Raw genomic sequence first — 20159 nt, 5'->3', positions numbered from 1 at the left:
TATACAGTATATCTGTTGAGAAGTACTGTATATATTAAGTTGTTTATTATGTTTAACTTGTGTGTAATGCCTGTTAACAAGCTGCGGGGACAAAATAATGTCCTATTGTGTAATAAATAAAGTATATCCAATCTACTCTAAGTAAAGATCATTGATGTAAAGTTGGCTCATCTTACCTTTCAGGTTCTGAGAGACGGAGTCCATCCTGTAGAGACTTTAACGAGACAATAGCACGTTATAAAGAAATGCACCAAAAAGTCAAGATGAGATCGCCTCCAAGATAAGTAAACTAGTGAAAACTTCTCAGGCTGATTCTACAGAACATGATCTTCACGAGAGGAAGACATATTGGAGGGAAACATATCTGTAAATTAAAAAAAATCTGATCTGAATAAAACAATCAGACAAACAGTGTCACATCCAGCGTCAGCTGAGGAGTGGAGACAAGAGGAGGAAGGTGTTAGCGCGCGCACGCACGCACGCACACACACACACACACACACACACACACACACACACACACACACACACACACACACACACACACACACACACACCCGTTTTACAGATGCACTGACAACCCATTTTCTTTTTCCACCCCTGCTTGCACACATCAGCTCCCCTTGCTTGCACAGTTTCTGCACACACACTTCCTGTTCCATGCCGTTAGTCACTGTTGTCGTGAAGGTAGAGACGACTGAAGCCTCCAACCTCCCACACTTGTAGGAGTCTGCAGTTTCACTAAGTTCAGCTTCAAACTGTCAACACACTGAATGCTTTATGGGGATACACAGATATTAATTAATTACAGGAGTTAAAGAAGAACCGTATTTCAGAAAATCATACAAGAGCAACAGCTTGTTTATATGCGGGGCTGTTTCTAACCACCAGGGGGTACCACACCTGCATTCAAACACAAATCGTGCGCCACAATCTTTCAAATTTGTATTTGAGTAAAGATTATTTTGAGGTGTTGAAAAGTATAAAGAAGAGTGAAAGAAAATGTGTTCGCTTTGTACAAGGGCCTAGGCGTATTTATCTAATAATCACTTACAATGTAGTTTTCTTATTGGATGTTGTCTGTGAATCTGAGTTGAACACGCATTAGTTGGATTCATGAATAACTAGTTAAGAAGTCATTCATGGTCCAGTGTGCAACCTAACAAGTGTGATGTGGAGTTTGAAGCCCTCAGAGTATATTTACACTGAGCTGTAGCATCTGGAATCCTAAAGTAAAAGCTTTGACCTGAGGAGTTAGGAAACTGGATGAATGCAATGTGCAGTAATGTTCAGAACTGTCTTGACTATACATCAGTGATTATGGGCTTTTTTTTAATCCCAAAATTAAACAAAGAGTCCCTGCGGGGAAATTAAACAGATGGCTAGTCCGTCCCTGAAAACTGTCTATGCACACGTTGTTATTAATAATAACAAAAAAAAATGATAAAATGTTTTATTTATTTATTTTGTAAACATCTCGCGACCCCCACTCGGGGTCTCGCAACCCCCACTTTGGGCACCCCTGCCCTAGGGTGCATTTCACTTAACATCTTTTCAAACTGTACGTATTGTATCAGACTACTGGTATACATGAACAACTGCAGTAAATATGCAAAGAATAGACACTGAACAGGTATTGCGTGTGCCAGGTGTGATCCATGTGGGGGGATTGGGCACATAAGGGGGGGGGGGGCACACATCTAGAGTATGTGTGTGTGTTCGATCTGATCCGGATGGTTACTAATTCGTATTCTTTATGGCGGTCAACTGGGAACAGCATGAGTTACAAAGTTGACTAAATCACCCAAAATGCAATGAAAGTGGTGATCAGTAATCGTACATGTTCAAATGTCTGCTGTGAAGGACATCACAAAGCCGTGATGTCATCCACTGTAAAAACTAAAAAGTTATGATTGATGAAAATAGTAAATCGGTCAGATTTGACCCGAAGACAACGGGAGGGTTGAAGGACCGCACATTTGAGAGTGACATTTACCTCCACCTGTTCTTGAACTCTGCTGCGCCTGAAATGACAGCTGACGGCAGGAGAGGGAACAGACTGAACATCTGAACGCAGCACGACGAATGGGTATTGAGATGAAAGTAGAACATGTTGATTAGATGCAGCTGGAGAATAAGAGACATGAATGAATGTAAGGTAGTCTCCCTTATTGAACATGTAGCTTCACACAGTAGCTGCCACTAGTCTGTATACAAACAGAACACATATTGGATATTGTGTGCTATCATAGTATGAATAAACACAGTGATGCGGCAGACACGGGTACATGGGATGATTTTATTCGTTATCAGCTGTACAGCGTCTCACCTTCCATAATGACATGACTTCTCTCAGTCTGGAAACAGGGATGTGTTAAACATCTTTAAAACTTTTCTCTTTCATTTATTCTGCCGAAACAAATAAGCAGTGTGCAAACAAAAAAACAATGCTGTTGTTGCTATGCAAACAGTCTGAACATCCATATCCCGTCCGTCCGCCTGCAGAACATAATGATGACGATGACAGGACATTGTGTTCTCCTTTTACAGAATGACTTGTATCTCAGACCACAGTCACACAATTGTTGTCCGTTTAAAGATTCTTACAAAATGTTTACTATCTTTCTGTTGCCATGGTTATTTACAGTGCTGGGCCAATCTAACCAATGGTTCTATGGAACTATAATATGTTATAAAAGGAAGGCCACGTTCAACCATCATAGCCTGTGGTCACACGTAGAAGAAACAAATCATACGGTGATCTCTTTGTTCTAACCTTGATTAGATGGTTTGAAACCTTTGTTTTGCATAAATCAGGGACATGGAGAGAGCACATCTTAGCGTCAGCATTACGCAACTCCTAAGTGATCAGAACTGTGTTGCATCTGAACACGTCTTTGAATTACAGACACCACTCAGAAGGTGAAAGTGGTTCAGATGAGCTGGTCCGAGCCTGACGGACGGGACACGAGGGACCCCAACATGTTGGAATGATGACCTCGATGTCCTTTCACCAACACATCTCCCCATCAACCATTTATACATATTAGGATCAATCACAAAGCAAATGTGTATTTACATGCAAAACACCTGCCAGTTTTCCATCATAGCTTATTTAGATATTCTTCACAGTCTGGTTCAGAATACTGTTCCAAAGCTGTTCATTGAGAATTCAATTCATTTAAAAGAAAAGAAAAGAAAGAGCGACTGGCATCATCATTCTGCAGGTGGCCCTTGAAAGGAGATGTATGATCTCAAGGGACATATCCGGTGAACTAAAGGTTTGAAATCATGACATGTTGGGGAGTGTTTCTGTCTATTACTTGATGGGAAATGATTGAAAGGCATCGACATCATTTCATGTGTTTTCAAGTATTTGGAATGCTCAAGGTCACGACTAGGGCGCAGCGTTTTGCCAACTAAATCATTTCCAGTCAACCAAACTATCTCTATCGAAGCTCGGAACACGAGGAGGACGAACATTAACAATTCCTTCGAGCATCGAGGTCAGCCAAAATAAAAACTGTTGAAAAAGAGTGATGTTGTTGATGGGGAAAGTGAATGACCTTCGACAGCGTGAAGGTGAAAGGGATGAAGCAGAAAGCGGAATCGTTCTATCACTGGCTTCTGGTCACTTCCATGGGTCTGCACGTGTGCTCGTAACTTCATTCTATAAAAGCCTCAGTATTGAAATACCAAAACATGGACCAAGTGTTAATATACAGCCCGTATAACTGAAGGCAAGGTGCTTCTCAACCCAAGTACCATATACTACGTTTCATTAGGAAAAACTACATTTAAATCGATATATACAAATATAAATGCTGGGAATTTGCTAACTCAGCAAAGGTGCAAGAACAGCAAGCAGGAAATCAAAGGGAAATGTGATCAAATCATTCTCAGAGCTGAGCAGCAGCTGCAGAGTTTGGTTCGAGACTGACAGGAAGTGGCTTTGGGTAGAACAGAGTATTAGATACACGATGATTCATTCAGAACACATTCAGACTGGAACAAGAGCAGAGCAGTCTGGGAGCTTCGCTGTGTGTAACTGAGACCCACACACACCAGCGTGTCGTGAACATGGGTGTGAAGTTACTTTAGTGCGTATTTACGTGCGGCTTCCCTTCTTTTGCACGGTTGCTTTAGCAGCCACTTTCATGGCCACCGTTAGGATCTGCCGTAGGTGCTATATAAGGGGGAGGCCGGGGGGGGGGAGTGTTTATGTGTTTGCCAGCTTCACTCATGGTCCGGTGTGGGGGTTCACCGGTCCATCATGCTGAGGATCATCTCTGGCGTCAGGTCTCCGTTGGCCGCTGTCTCCTCGTTCACAGCCAGCTCCACAGTCTCCACCCCCCCCCCATCCAGCCCCTCCACCGTCAGGGCTCCCTCCTGCTCCAGGGGGGCTGCAGAGCCGTCGCCCTCTTCCTTCTTCACGATGATGTTCTCCACCGCTCCGGTGCTCTCGTCCTCCACCTGAATGATGGCAGCAGCTGCAAGCACAAAACTCACCTCAGAGCTGCACCGATATTCGCTTTATTTTCTCTTTCATGTCAAGACTAAGATTAAAGCATGATTTCACCAGCTAAATAAAAAGGAAATGTAATGCCTGAACCGTTGCCAAAGCACAGGTCAGTGCCATAATGCTGGAATGAAAGACATGTTCTTTCTGCATTCATCAACACGCTGTGCATGTTGTCCCAAAGCATTGGAATGCGCCTCTAGCCGAGATCAAACGTGCACAGACTTGTATCTTTTTGCCATGTTGCCAAAAAATGGATATTTGCCAACCAGTCTCGTCAACATTAACCTGATGGCTCTTTGATTTTTAAATTGAAATAATTGTTAAATTCTAGATCCGTCTGAATAAGTGTTAGTCTGATAAAGACTATGTTGTGTTTCTAAGTTCATTGTTATGCGTGTACCTTCCGAGGATACGGGCTAATCGCTGAATCTAATCATTTCTACTCTTTTTGAAATGAATGTATTTGTATGCCTTGTTTAATTAAGACACACTGATCTAATCTAAAAGAGGAACAATGGATGCAGGAGGGCAGCAAAGATATGTAGTTCTACAGTAGACTGACACACATAATAACAACTCTTGTATACAGCGTCCGTTCTGAAAGCTTTGTTTGTGTAATGTACGGTTCAGTTCATGTTTAGGTGGATCGTTATCACCAGCTGCATTACAGTGATCGTTTCAGTCAGCAGTGTGTCCCTGACTGACAGGAATCACACGAAATATAGAATTAGGGCATGTGCTTTTACAGAACATATACATTATATAACACCCCCCCCACCCATAGACTAAATACATCCCGTTTCCCGTGAAACTGCGCTATTTTCTTGTCCAATCACTCCCGTCAGTGCTCTCACCAGAAGCAGAAGCAGCCTTGGCAGCCACCTGGGCAGACTTGCTGGGTGTTGGGGGCTTGGGGGCGTTCTTTGGGGGTCGGCCTCGTTTTCTCTTGACTGGTGGCTCGTCAGGAGCCGGGACTGGGACGGCGGCAGGGGCTTGGTCCAGTTCCATGTCCTCTGGCTGCTCCTCTTCTTGTAGCAGTTCTTCTTCCTCACCCTCACCCTCATCCTCCTCATCCAGTTCTCCATGATCCTCCTCTGCATGACAGCGAAATAACACAGTCAGGTGTCAGATAAACAAATGAGAAAAGAGCAAATGCAGCACCATGCCCGCAACTGCGTGTAATATAAAATTCTCACCGCTGTCATCCTCATCTTTCCTGGTCCTCATCTTCCTCTTCCTTCCTCTCCTCCCTTTCTTCGGGGTTGGAGATCCATTCTCGGCATCATCCAGCTCACCGTTGCAGTTCTCAGAGTGGCGAGCCATGGTGTTCTACAAGAAAACACTTTTAGATGGGCTGCTGACTGTTATTAAGCCAAGAGAGTTAACTTCAGATGGGAGTGTGTTTACCCTGCGAGTGAAGGTCTTGCTGCACTTGGGGCAGACGAAGGCGGTGGGGACGAAGTTGGGGTCGTGGTAGCGTCTGAAGTGCATGTCCAGCAGCTGCTTCTGTCTGAAGGTCTTCTCACACTGGCTGCAGGCGTACGGTTTCTCTCCGGTGTGGGTTCGACGGTGCATGACCATGTGACGCTCCTGGAAACAGAAGCATGGGGCACATTTGAAAAATAAAGTTACACATTTGAACAAAGAGAACAAAACTTATATTTTATTTTATACAGAAAACATTTTGGTTTGACATAAAAAGGTGAATATGACTTTTCAGTGTTACAGCCTTTATATATACACAGGTATTTACTTTTAGATTTGTTAAAAAAAACAAAGTTGTGTTTGAACCCACACATACACTGTCTGCACAGTTATTAGGAAAGTTGTATTTTTGAGGATTTATTCTACTAAATATTTAGGAAAGTGGAGTTTTGGCTTTCTTTGGAGAATATCTCTGTGTGCACAATTAGTGGGCAACTATTAGTGTAGAGCAGGGGAGGGGAGACTCCGGCCCCCGGGCCGTATACGGCCCGTGAGACCATTTGCTACGGCCCTCGAGGTAATTTATAAACACACGCAAAAAAGAAAAAAATTAAAGAAATCTAGACTGCAAAAAAAATAAACAAGCGAGTGCCTGTTTTTCCTGGCCACGGTCAGGGTCCTTGAACACATCACGAGTCGAACGTGTCATCACGTGGTATATGTCTCGTCTGACAGCAGGGGTGCAGTTCTGACGGAGAGCACCAGAACGCCGCTCCAGCACTTCAGATAAGGAGCCATACACATGCCGCAGTTTCTGCGTGTCTGTGTCTTTAGTTGAAAGCCCAGTGGCATCTGCTCATCTGTCATACTGATCAGACAGTCAATAACTTTGTTGTTATTAGCATCTGGTTAGCTAGCTATGCTAACGAATATAAGAAGCTTTTTCTACAGCCAGTGAGGTAAAGGCACATCTTTATATGATCATTATAGTTATAAAAAAACAAGAGAATAAAGTAAACGGGTATAAAATACTATATGACAGTAAAACATTTTTGTTATTAAGAACACAGTTTGAAAGGGGAGTGATTTGTAAAATATCCATAAAGAAAAAGAAAATCTGTTTACAGTTCTGTTTCATATGGGTGTTGAGAGATGTAGGCTGTCCATAGATCTCTTCATGTTGCTCTCAAAGTGCACCAGATTGATGCTTTTAACTTCAACATTTAAAAACACATCTTCCCGGGGGAGAACACCCCCCTAGAGGAAGTTACCCCCCCCCCCACACACACTTAAATCATGTCCATATCTTTCTGTGTTGGTGGTCATGCCACACCGTGCACATGCATGCACGAGTCATGGTAAGATATCTGGATTAAAAGGTTGCTTTTTCTTTGCACAGCATGAAAGAAAGACGAAATGAATGGGCTTTGATTTTAGTTTTTTTAAGCAGAGGTCAATCATTTGTACGGCCCTCGGAGGATGTTGGAAAAATTGAACTGGCCCTTGAGAGGAAAAAGGTTCCCCACCCCTGGTGTAGAGCATGAATATGCAACTGAATAAAAGATAAAACATATCCCATCCCACTTCATCTGTTAGTGAGAATAATAAAACAAACAACTCAAAATGTACAAATAAATTTAAATCAGTGACCAATAAAGTCACCCTTATTTTCAATAACAGTCACAAGCCTTCCATTGGTGGAGTGTAGGGGTGTAACGGTTCACAGAAGTCACGGTTCGGTTCGTACCTCGGTTTGGGGGTCACGGTTCGGTACAGGTTCGGTACAACAAGGAAAAGCAAAAAAAAGTCCCAAATGCATAATTTTTTTGCTGTTATTTATTTTTAACAGTCGTACAAGTTTTGGTATGAAAATAAGGAACTCTACCATTTGGAATCATTAACTGTATTACACCGTTAGAAACAACCCACAAACAGTAACACACACACTCAGATGGCCATGTTATTTATAATGGCTGATGTCAAACAAAAAGGAACTAAAAAGAATGTTTTGAAAATATTTAAATAAATAATAAGAAAGTGTTTGAATCACAATCAATAAAAGGCAATAGAGAACTGTATAACATCTCCTGATGTCAAAATATAAAATAAATACAATGATAAATATAAAACTAAATAAAATCTGTACCTTTAGGAGCAATGTCTAACATGTGTAATTAACTTGTGAGTGTGGGAGGCCATTACGCCTAAATAAAGGTACTCGAGCTTTACTCTATTTTCAAGTTGTTCTTCAGAAAGATGAGTTAGTCTACGTTGTCAGCAGTGAGGGCAGATCTGTTGGCGGGAACTATGTCACCTGCCGTCGAGAAAGCCCTCTCGCTGGGGACTGAGACTGACTCGGATGTGATTGAGCATGTTTGACGTGTTACCACTAGCATACCGCACCGCTGTCGAACAACGCCGACACACCGTCCTCGTCCGATCCACAACTCGCACCCCATCATTGTTGTGGTCCACAGGGAACCCGAAATGTTCCCACACAGCTGATTTAAAAGAAGCAGGTGGGTCTTCTAGCTGTGTGTTGTGTGTATTCGCCGTAGCAACTAACTTTTCTTCTTCATGTATTGTGTTCGTTTTGTTGTGTTTTGTTCTTGGTCTTCATTTGTTATTTCCGGCGGCTGGCTTTTAGGCGCAATACCGCCCCCTGGATTATATATAGTGTAATACTTCCCTGAGTGACAGACTTTTATCCCACTCGTAAAAAAAGGCGCATTCGCCGTGTGACTGCATGTGCCGAACCGTGACGGTACGGGACGAATACCGTTACACCCCTTGTGGAGTGTGTCAGTTTGTTGATCTGTTGACGATCACCTGTTGCCGCAGCAACCACATCCAACCAGACAGCAGGATAATGGCTTCCTGGTGGCTTCACGTTTGATTCTTCTCAGATCTTTGGCAGTTATTTGCGTCTCTTCTCTCAACACGTTTCTTGCCACCCTGTTGACTATTTGCAACAAACCTTTGAGGGTCTTCTGAACACGCCTCAATATCTTTGTCATTTCAAGATTGCTGCATCCCTCTGAAATATTTCACGTTTTTACAATTTTGGAGTTAGTTAAATAAATAGTTTGGCCCATTTTGCATGAGGATAAGAAGCTGCCTAATAATTATGCATACATTGATATAGGGCAGGGGTGCCCAACCAGTCGATCGCTAAATGTGTCTAAAAATAGAACTACAATATTCTATTTTATTGTTAATGTCCTAAAACATAATCTTCCTGTGCCAGAATAATGCACTTGAACGCATCAAAGCTTTGTGATTGGCCGGCGTGACCCCATGTGTCGGGCAGGGTGGGAATTTCACGACGGCCATGGCCCCGCACTTTGGCCGTGATGCCCTGTGAAAAAAATGCAATTCACGGTAGGGGTGGGCGATATGACGATATATATCGTCGTGATGATATTAGGTCTCCACGATATGCTTTTTCAGAGATATCGTATCTATCGTGATAAAATAAAAAAAATCGAGCGGGAGGGGAAGAGGCTCTCCGTGCGCGGCGCAGGGGGCTATGACAGCGGACGGAGAGCCTCTTCCCCTCCCGCTCCCCCAGCCTCACCTACTGATTTTAATTTCACCATATATCAAGCCCGATCGATTTCACAATGTCAGCGCACCTCTCCTTTCGTGTTGGTAGTTCAGTCCGAGTTGTTTGACACGCTCCCAAAGTCCCCGCCCCCTTTCTTTGCAGCGAGGGAAAATACACTGTTGGCAGTCTGCACACACAGCAATAATGGACGGAGAGTCAGATTCTGATGTAGAAGAATTAGTCCCCCAAAAGAACTCTACGTCTGTGGTATGGAATTATTTAACACAACAGACACGGAGCAAACAAATGTAATTTGCAAAATGTGCAAAAAAGAAAATTTCAAAGCGACAGATGGCAACACGTCGGGCTTACGAGACCACCTCAAACGCAAGCACCAGAAAGAGCATGCAGAGACTGAGTGCAAGGTCCCCCGCATGTGAATGCACAATCTACTGCAGCGACTGCACCAAAACAAACTACCATAGGGCAGGCATTTCATAAAGGGGCTCCTTATGAAAAGACTAGCAAACGGTGGAAAGACATAACTGACGCGGTGGCGTTTTATGTGGCCAAGGATATGCAACCAATAAAGAGTGTGGAAAACAAAGGTTTCGTGAGGCTGATGAAAACAGTTGAGCCACGGTACCAGGTGCCCAGTCGAAAATATTTTTCTACAAAAGGCCATTCCAAAAATGTACACTGAATGCCGAGAGAAGGTACAACAGGAAATTCAAAATGTCAAGTTTTTTGCTACAACCAGTGATTTATGGTCTAGCCGCACGTCAGAACCGTATATGAGTCTGACCATTCATTTCATTCACAAGTGGAAGCTGCAAAGTGCATGTCTCCAAACTATATACTTCCCGGTAGACCATACAGGGGAACTAATCGCACATGGCCTAAGGGACTTACTTCAAGGCTGGGGACTGAAAGAGGAGAACATGATCTGCATGACCACAGACAGTGGAGCCAACATGGTTAAAGCTTTGGATCTTAATGCCTGGACTCGCCTGCAGTGCTTTGGTCACAGACTTCACCTGGCCATCGGTGAGTGATTATATTAATATGACTACAAATGATACGTTTCTTCATTGTGTGTGTGTGTGTGTGTGTGTGTGTGAGATGCATTTCAATAAAATATATAAAAATCCATATCTACAAAACAAAACAAAAAATAGTAGAATTAAAAATAGAAATAGTTTAATGAAAATGTGAATTAAAATGTATTGTGTGATTAACCAATTAAGTCCTATTTAAAAAAATATTTAATAGTGATAATAAATATTGCATTCTACAAGCTAGGCCAAACTGTCCCTATTTTGCATTGTTATGCAAAATAGTTGGCAGAGGAGGTTAAACCAGATTAATAAATCTTCATCTTCTATTTCTTAGAGAAAAGTGCCAAAGACCCTCGTGTTGATCGCACAGTGCATTCTCCTTCAGCTGGAAGAAAAAGAGGGAGTTGGCTAGGCTTCAAACAGAGATGAAGCTACCTCCGCACAAACTCATCACCGACTCACCAACTCGATGGGGTTCCAAACTCGCCATGATTGAGAGAGTGTGGGAACAGGAAAAGGCCATTTCTGAGATCCTTAAGGCAGACAAGAAGACAAGGTGTTTGGTCCCCGGATACAACGAAAAGGATGTGATGGAGTCTGTAGTGAAGGCCCTGGGTCCACTACGGGACTTCACAGATGCACTCTCAGGTGAGTTTATTTAAATGTTTTATTATTTATATATTTTTTAATTAGAAAAGTGGCAATACAATTAATACAACTCAATATACAAAAATAATTACTATTTGTCCTCTTTTTTTCTTTTCTTTTTGGGTGAGGACTATGTGAGTGTGTCTTATGTAAAGCCAGTGCTTCACCTGTTCAAAGAACACCTCTTAAAAGCAGATGATGACGACACTGACCTCTCAGGAGAAATGAAGATGACCATTCTCAACTACCTCACTGACAAATACAAGGATCCCAAAACTGATGAACTGCTGGATATGGCTTCACTTGTTGATCCAAGGTTCAAAAGAAAGTACATTGACAGTGACAACTTAGAGAAGATACAAGCCAGAGCTGTGTCTGAGCTTGAGTCCTTGCTGACTGTCACTGTACAAGCACAGTGTCCCGCAGCATCTTCATCTACCTCCACATCACAGAGCCTTGAGGCAGAAGCAAACCAGGGCCCCCACAAAAAGAAAGCTAAGAAAACACTGGCCAGCTTTTTGAAGACCTCTGCTGTAACTGCAGCTGGCACATCTGCTTCTCCATCCCTAAAAGAAGCAATAGAGGCAGAATTGAAGTCCTACCTGTCCGTACCAAATGCAGACAGTGAAATGGATCCTCTGGAATGGTGGCAAAACCATGATGGAAACTTTCCAAGGGTTAGCCAATTAGCTAGAAAGTATCTCTGCATTCCGGCAACTAGTGCTCCCTCAGAGAGAGTGTTCAGCACTGGTGGCAATATTGTCACATGCCAAAGGGCAACTCTCAAAAAATCTGTGATTGTGTTCTGTCATACAACAAGAAAAGTAAAAAAAGTTTAAAAAAAGAAAACTATACAATGTGAAGACATGCTCTAAAGCTGTCTAGTCAGGATTCAGACAGTATTGCACTTTATTTATTGTCTTGTTTGATTCTGTTGGCTTATATTTTATTTTATCAATAAGGTATTTACATTGTTTTTCCCTTCAGTTATGCTGAAGTCTTTTATTGCACTTCAAGTTTAAAGTTTACATTTTAATTGTTTGGCACTGACTTTTCCTCATTGATGTTTTATGTTTTACCTAGTTATGTTTACCCTCCTTTTCATGTTTATTGATGTTCACTGCTAGTGCTACCTCAGAAAGTTCATTTTTATACTGAGAAACTGTGCCTGGAAGCCATATCAAAATGTTGAATTGTTCATTCAGGGTTTCATTTCAGAAATAAAACCAGCTTGAAATGCTATTCTGGTCTGTTACTCCTTTTTGTTTTAGTTTCTGTTACCTTGTAGGTGCTTGTACTGTTAAGTAACTTGAAAAATAACCATAATAACCGACATGAAAAAATATCGTGATATATATCGTCTATCGTGATACTGCCTGAAAATATCGTGATAATATATTTTTCAATATCGCCCACCCCTAATTCACGGCCAAAGTGGCCTTTGTGCCCCTGTCAAAAGTTCCAGTGTAAACAACGCTAGTGAAGTCATACCAGTGCGCGCAGTAGGATAGTCCCGTGCCTGTGGATCAGAGCGATTGCTCTGCTGTGATTGTTCCGTCAGACATGCCTGTAGGGGCCCGACAGCCTCCTCCTCAGCCGCCGGAGCAAGACAAGCACAGGCAAGCAAGCGGACCAAGCTTTTTTGATATGATTTAACTGAAGTATGCGGTAGTATTTGAAAGGACTTAACATTTACGTGTTTATAGAAAGTACTATTGATAGGTAATTACCATTGTATTAGCCTATTTAAAGTCGACTCATTACATTTTGTCATGAAAACTAGCGATAGCTAGCTAGTTTGGATAGCGCTAACGTCTTCCCTTCAAGGGGTCTACATCTAGTGTTGCTTCTACAAGCTAGCAGATAGCTGTCACCTTTGAATCTAGTATTTTTCTTGCTAAGCGGTTTTGATATAATACATGACTGACTTATGTGGTTTATGGCTGAACTTAACGTATACCTTTAAGAAACACTATTGCTATTCATTCAGCCATTTGTAAAACGACTGGTGTTGACGTTAGTGCTACACTTTTCCGTCATGTTGATTGACCAGCGATAGCTGGTGAGCTATCACTAGTTAGGAGGATACGTCTCTCTTTGAAGGAATTGTAGGGGTTACTTTTGGAATGATTTTCTGGGCTGGGATTTTCTGGGCTTTTTGAACTAAAATTCTGACATTTCTGTGAGATGATGCATAATGTTTCAGTTTATCCTATAGTTAAGTTGTGGGTTTTTGCTGGCATCATGTGGGTGATTCAAACTCTGAAATAGCAGCTTGATTCACACTTTACAAATGTAAAACAGCGCTGATGTAATCCAAGTATTTAGAATACGGTAATTAGATGGAGTAATGTAACGGAATATGTTACAAATGACATTTTAGGGCATGTATTCTGTATTCTGTAACTGAATACATTTTAAAAGTATACTTCCCAACACTGAACGCAACTAATAGGTCGCCAATACTATAATAATCGTCTTGCATTTCACCCTTTTCAGAGATGCCTGGATTTGACAGAATCCGTAAAAAAAGAGAAACTTCTGCGTGATTCTGCAGCTAAGTGCATGCGTCTTGATGGATTTATACATCGGTGAGTTTTGCAGTTTCATTCCCAAGTATGTATGTGTGAGAAAATCGGAACTAATGAAATGTAAAGGTTCCAATTATGTCCTAGTAAAAGTTGTGAACAGGCTATATTATAATAGTCCTGATCTCAAGCTGAGGCTGTGTTTGTTTAACTTGCACATTCGGTTTTCACAGCACCCAGGTCAGTCAGGCTCAAGATGATGGTGCACAGGGAAAAGATGGAGAGCAGAACAGAGATACGCAGGAACAGGGAAGCAGAGAGCAGACACAGGGATGTCATGTTAGTATTGTTTATGAAGCAGGGTATAGAAACTACATTATTGAAATGAAAATACTATTTATTTACTTTTACAAACAGTGAGTAGCTGGGCAGATGCAGCATGTGTATTGCAGGACATGTGTAAGCGCTTTGAGTTGTAGAAAAGCGCTAGGCCTATAGGCCATAAAGCAGCTATAAATATAATAATAATAATAACTTTATTTGTATAGCACCTTTCATGCAGGGGATTGCAGTTCAAAGTGCTTTACATCAGTAAGAAATAAGACATAAAATCAGTGTAAAACAAGCAGCAAGAGCAAAGCATAAAGTGGGATAAAATAATTAAAAATAAAAATATGGGGAATAAAACATAGAGAAATAGTGCAATGCCAATCACAGGGAATAGTGCAGTATAATAGTGTAAAAATGCTTTGGTAAAGAGATAGGCAAAGGCTGCATCACCGATCTTCTTATGCAGGAATCCTGAAGTCAAATGTAATACCTTTTAAGACCTTTTTTAAGACGCTTTCCATACATTTTAAGACCTCATCGCAACTTGGAGTTCTAACCGGTTACATTGGCGACACTTTACCTCACATTTACTATATGGTTGTAAGATAGCTCAACTAAACAGAGTGCAGACAGACGACTGAAGCCTCCTCTCCACATGAACTTCAACCTCTCTGTGAAGGTCAGGTTTAATGCAGTATGCTGCTTTGTTGCTTCTGTACTCTGTGCTCTTTCATTCCAGTAAAACCATCAGAAACCAGTAGAAACCAGTATTTGACCAATAAACAAAACAATTGACAAAACTTTGAACTATGAAATATATTAAACTTCATGAGCTTCAGCGGTAATGCCATATAGGAGCTCCCTCACAAATACCCAGGGGTTAAATTGGGCTGGGGCTGTCCGGGGCGAAGCCCGGCACATAGGACGATGCTCTGACGTCATCACCCTCACACATTTGTCATATGTTTACAAAAAACGATATATATGTTAAGACTTTTCTCGTTCTTAATATAGACTACATTTAGGGTCGATATGTGTTGACCTTACTTTAAAATAGCAGATCTCTGTGACCGGATATAGTTTGGCTTAGACCCCGGCCCCACGAGGGGACGCATGTTTCCCGACATGTTGTTTCAGTAAATTAAAGGGTGTTTCATGTTGTCGTTGCTGTGGACCTTCTTAATACCTTGGAAAATGCCGTTTAATACTTTTTAATAGCCTTAATTTTCGCTAAATTGATTTATCAACTTTTAATACTTTTTAAGACCCCGCGGACCCCCTGTTATGACTCTTTCTGGTGACCTCTAATACACCTGCATCTGACGATCGCAGCGTTCTGGCGGGTGTGTAGTTTATTAGAGAGTCAGCAATGTAGCTGGGTCCTTGTCCATTTAGAGCTTTGTATGCGAGGAGAAGCACCTTCAAATCAACTCTAAAAGTTACAGGAAGCCAGTGTAGAGTAGCTAAGACAGGACTAACGTGTTCCCTCCTTTTGGTATTCGTCAGTAGTCTAGCTGCGTCTAGAGTTTTGAATGAGCTGGAGTCTTCCAATAGCTTTCTTGGGGAGACCAGTGAATAGTGCATTGCAGTGTCTAGTCGGCTAGATATAAAAGCATGAATTAGCTTCTCTGCATCATTGTGATTTATGAATGGTCTTACCTTCGCTTTGTTTCTGAGATGAAAGAAAGCTATTTTGGTCACTTTGTTTAAATGGGCGTTGAAGTTCAAATCTGAGTCCAGGATGACACAGAGACTTGTCACCTCCGGTTTAATCCAAGTGGTTAAACTTCCTAGATTATTTGTTAGCATCTCTCTTTTTGAGATAATAATAATGTATTATTATTATATGTCCTATGTGTTGGACATGTGTGGTTGGACTGTGTCTCACAGGCAGGTTGCAGTGTAGCATCAGAGGAGACTGGGCCAATTGTACATTCTCAAACTGCACCACTTAGAACTAACTAAACAATGCAGAGATGATTTTTATATAATTGTATTCAATAACCGTAAGAAATTCAACAGTATGAAGTGATTTGTAAATAGGAATACAGATTTGACTTAATGTTTTCATAAATATATTTTTCTCCCAGTTTGTCATGGGACTGATTTACTCTCTCAAAGAACCGGAATCGAGAACCGAAAATAACCGGAATCGAAAAGCAGAACCGGAATCGTTAAAATCCAAACGATACCCAACCCTATGTGTGATGCAGTAACATCTTACCGCTCACTTACGTTAGCGGTGTTGTAAAAACCGTGGGAAAATGTAAAATACGATGACGAAGAAGAAGATTCCAGTGGCCCCAATTTTTGTCTATTCTGGACAAGTGAAAAATGTATTCGGACAAGTAAATTGTCAAACTCACTTGTCCATGGACAAGTACTCTCTAAAAACTTTTTCTCACACTGTTGGGGCCTCTTCTCTTTAACGTCTACATGCTACCACTGGCTCAGATAATGAAGAACAACAAAAGAAGTTACCATAGCTATGCGGATGACACACAAATGTACGTAACAATTTCACCAGGAGACTATGCTCCAATTCAAACACTGAGTAAGTGCATTGAACAAATCAATGACTGGATGTGTCAGAACTTTCTCCAATTAAACAAAGATAAAACTGAGGTAATGGTTTTTGGAGCCAAGGCAGAACGTTTAAAAGTGAGCACTGAGCTTCAGTTTTTTTTTTTTTCACTCACTCACTCACTCACTCACTCACTCACTCACTCACTCACTCACTCACTCACTCACTCACTCACTCACTCACTCACTCACTCACTCACTCACTCACTCACTCACTCACTCACTCACTCACTCACTCACTCACTCACTCACTCACTCACACACCACACACACACACACACACACACACACACACACACACACACACACACACACACACACACACACCACACACACACACACACACACACACACACACACACACACACACACACACACACACACACACACACACACACACACACACACACACACACACACACACACACACACACACACACAGTTCGTTGTCACGTTCACGCACGTCCAGCTGGGCAGGCTGTGTGTGTCCTTCTCCCGTGACGATAACGTCTTGAGGTTAAAAACTAATAAACGAATTTCAAACTGGGGGGGGCGACACAAACGGGCAGACAGCAGAGCTCGGGGCAATAAAGCAGATTTGTTTGACTTTTTTACACTTTGTTTTTCTCCTCCTTTCCTCCGCTCTTGTCTCTGATTGTGAGCGTGTGCATTCGTGTGTGTGTGTGTGTGTGTGTGTGGGGGGGAGCGGAGCCTCGCCCTTCAGAAACAGAGCGGAGGGAGAATGTTCACATTCATTGGATAAATAACATAGGCGTTTAGTTTATTTGATAAAAGAACACATGTTCAATGTGAAAAGTGACCGTAGATAGATTTCTTCAGTTCCAATTTGGTGCTATATATATGTATTTTTTAATTAAAAAAAAAACACCTTGAATTTCAGGCGGGGCGCGGCGCAGCGCCGCGCCAAGACAATGGTAGGGGAAACGATCCAACGATCTGTGAGTCTGTTGGCTCGGACATAAACTCCGTAATAAATGTAGTCTACATTTCATAAAAGGTGTAAAACCTGTGAGCATTTTAAATCGCATTTGAACGAAAGGCTTATATAATCTGTAGTTGTATTTGTATTGTTGATTTAATGTGTGAACGAGGCGATATAGAGAGGTCACGTTAAGCTGTTGTTATTATTAGGCTGTAATTTGTTATAAACTGTTGGAGTGGTTTGAGAAACACTGCCTTAGGCCACACCCTCCCTCATTACACAAATACATCACCTGATATGCTTCAATACAATACGCATTCAAGTTTATACAGCTTGGAGCTTATACTGATATTCTGTACAAACTGTGAAGTCCACTGAGACAAATGTAACATTTGTGATATTGGGCTATATAAATAAACATTGATTGATTGATTGATTGATTGATTGATTGATTGATTGATTGATTGATTGAGTTGGAATATAAGCATACAAATTATGATATGGTCAAAATACTCACTTGCCTAATAATTGTGAATACAGCGAAATGATTCCAACATGTGACTTACAGGTGTTTCTTTTTGCCCAGGTATGCATTTTTCATTGATTGCTATTCTTTATATTATTTTTAAATAAAATCAGGATTCCAAATTGTTTATTTTTTCCGAATGTAATGAAGTTGCTGCTGATAATAACATGATACTGGCTTTGGATACCTATACCTGATATTTGGTCCTTAATTGTTACGAGTAAAGTAACTCAAGATAAAAGAGAACACACACCTGGCGGCAGCAGTAGTCGCACATCTCGCATTTGAACCTCTTCTCGTTCTTGTGGGACTTCTGATGCTGGATCAGAGCGTAGCGTTCGTGGAAAACGGCGTCACAGTAGCGACACTTTTTCCCAGTCTCGATGAAAGAGTGCTGCTTACGCAGATGGACTCCTGCAATGCAAACGGATGAGAAAAAGAAAAGACACGAGGGGAATAGAAATGACATGCAAAGTGAACTATCTTGTCAGTCTGATAAGTTTACACAGTTTGTGTTACCTAAGTCACTCTTGCGTGCGATGACAGTGTCGCAGTGTGGACAGTGGAACTTGGCCACGTTCTCTGTGTGTTTCTGCAGAATGTGCATCTTCATGGTTCCACTCTGGGTGAATCGGGCGTGGCAGATGTAGCACTCGTAAGGTTTTTCTCCTGAGAAGAGGATTGAAAATGTACATATGTTTATCATCGTTCACATTTATGTTCATAGTCAACAAAACAATATAGAAGAATAAGAGGCAGGTCACATTAGCACCACAGCTTTCATATTTAACTGGCTGATTGCTGGTAGAAAATGAAAGTGGTTTGTATAGTAAACAAACAAACACAATAATATTGCATTAACTGGTAGGTAAAAGTTAAACATTCACAAGTCATATTTCCTGTAGACAACAAATAAATGCTGCACCTTGCAAGAGGTAACAATAGGGAAGGAGGTATAACATGTAGTATATATTTAAATCAGGGTTCCTGCAGGTTTCACCAACTCAAATGTAAGACTTTTTAAGACCACTTTGAATAGAATTTAAGACCTATTTCACGGCAAGAAAGTATGAAGGAAAATTGCTATGAAAGAAGAAATACGTCCCATAATGACTTACAAAGTAAATGTATTCATGTTCAACATAAGAACAATGACTGAACATAACAGCATAACAGTACAGAACTGTGTTAGCGTGTTAGACAAAAAGTGTGTCTCTTCGGGCTGTGCAATGAATCGTATTTTAATCGCAATTACGATTTTGGCCTGCCACAATTATGAAAACAACATAATAGAAAAAAGATTATTTAGCTTTGCTAGGTTGTTGTCTAATTTATTTGTATTTATCATATTTATATATGTTTAGTAGGTTGTGGAAGTGCGCTCCAAAATATTTGTTGATCTTGGTATTTATTATTTTGATATTATTTATTTAAATGTATCATTTATTTAATTTATTTTTGTATTGGTTTTTCAGTTGAATTATACGTTCAGGGTAATCAACAGTTAAAAAGATACTGTTCAAATTATTATTAGTTTTAAAGTTCAATAAATGGATGTTTTCAAAGTCAATGAATAATCGTATTTAATAATCGTGATATCAATTATTGACCAAAATAATCGTGATTATGATTTTTGCCATAAACGAGCAGCCCTAGTGTGTGTGTGTGTGTGTGTGTGTGTGTGTGTACGTACGTACGTACGTACGTACGTACGTACGTACGTACGTACGTACGTACGTACGTGAGAGTGACAAGAGCTATATTCAGAGCTCTGCTGCCTTGGCTACAATCTTTCATCGTTGCCGTTGTATGATTGGTGCTTAACTACGCTTTTAGGGTTGACGTAGACCCAAACGTCGCCCGGAGGTCCCCCGATGTTGTTGCGGGAGCTGCTGCACTAGCTAACGCTAAATTAGCAAAACAAACGCTAATTCTTTTTGCAAACGGGGCGGCGGGCTTCAAACACGTTCCCCTCCACTGGTTTCAACCAAGCACTAAATTCGATGTTTTCCAACCAAATACGGTTGAACTGACACTTCCCCATATTCA

At 41.2% G+C, this 20159-nt stretch overlaps 2 protein-coding genes across 3 annotated transcripts in view; both read right to left on the bottom strand.

The window, feature by feature from the left end:
• Positions 1-419, bottom strand: part of carmil2 (capping protein regulator and myosin 1 linker 2) — a 98868-nt gene extending 98449 nt beyond the window's left edge. The window contains 1 exon segment of the mRNA XM_034086008.2: positions 177-419. Within this exon segment, the coding sequence (XP_033941899.1) occupies positions 177-204 (28 nt within the window). The 5' untranslated portion in view covers positions 205-419.
• A 1860-nt stretch (positions 420-2279) lies between these two features.
• ctcf (CCCTC-binding factor (zinc finger protein)) overlaps positions 2280-20159 on the bottom strand; it is a 53027-nt gene continuing 35147 nt past the window's right edge. For both annotated transcript variants that reach the window (XM_034085139.2, XM_071203439.1), the window contains exons 11-16: positions 18630-18779; positions 18364-18524; positions 5930-6112; positions 5719-5851; positions 5377-5616; positions 2280-4490 (exon numbers count right to left, since the gene is read on the bottom strand). In XM_034085139.2, the coding sequence (XP_033941030.1) occupies positions 4261-4490; positions 5377-5616; positions 5719-5851; positions 5930-6112; positions 18364-18524; positions 18630-18779 (1097 nt within the window). In that variant the 3' untranslated portion in view covers positions 2280-4260. The remainder of the gene's footprint in view (positions 4491-5376; positions 5617-5718; positions 5852-5929; positions 6113-18363; positions 18525-18629; positions 18780-20159) is intronic.

This window comes from Pseudochaenichthys georgianus, chromosome 6, assembly GCF_902827115.2.
Source record: "Pseudochaenichthys georgianus chromosome 6, fPseGeo1.2, whole genome shotgun sequence".
NCBI lineage: Eukaryota > Metazoa > Chordata > Actinopteri > Perciformes > Channichthyidae > Pseudochaenichthys > Pseudochaenichthys georgianus.
The sequence above is the reverse complement of the archived record's forward strand: the minus strand, read 5'-3'. Positions and strand labels throughout refer to the sequence as shown.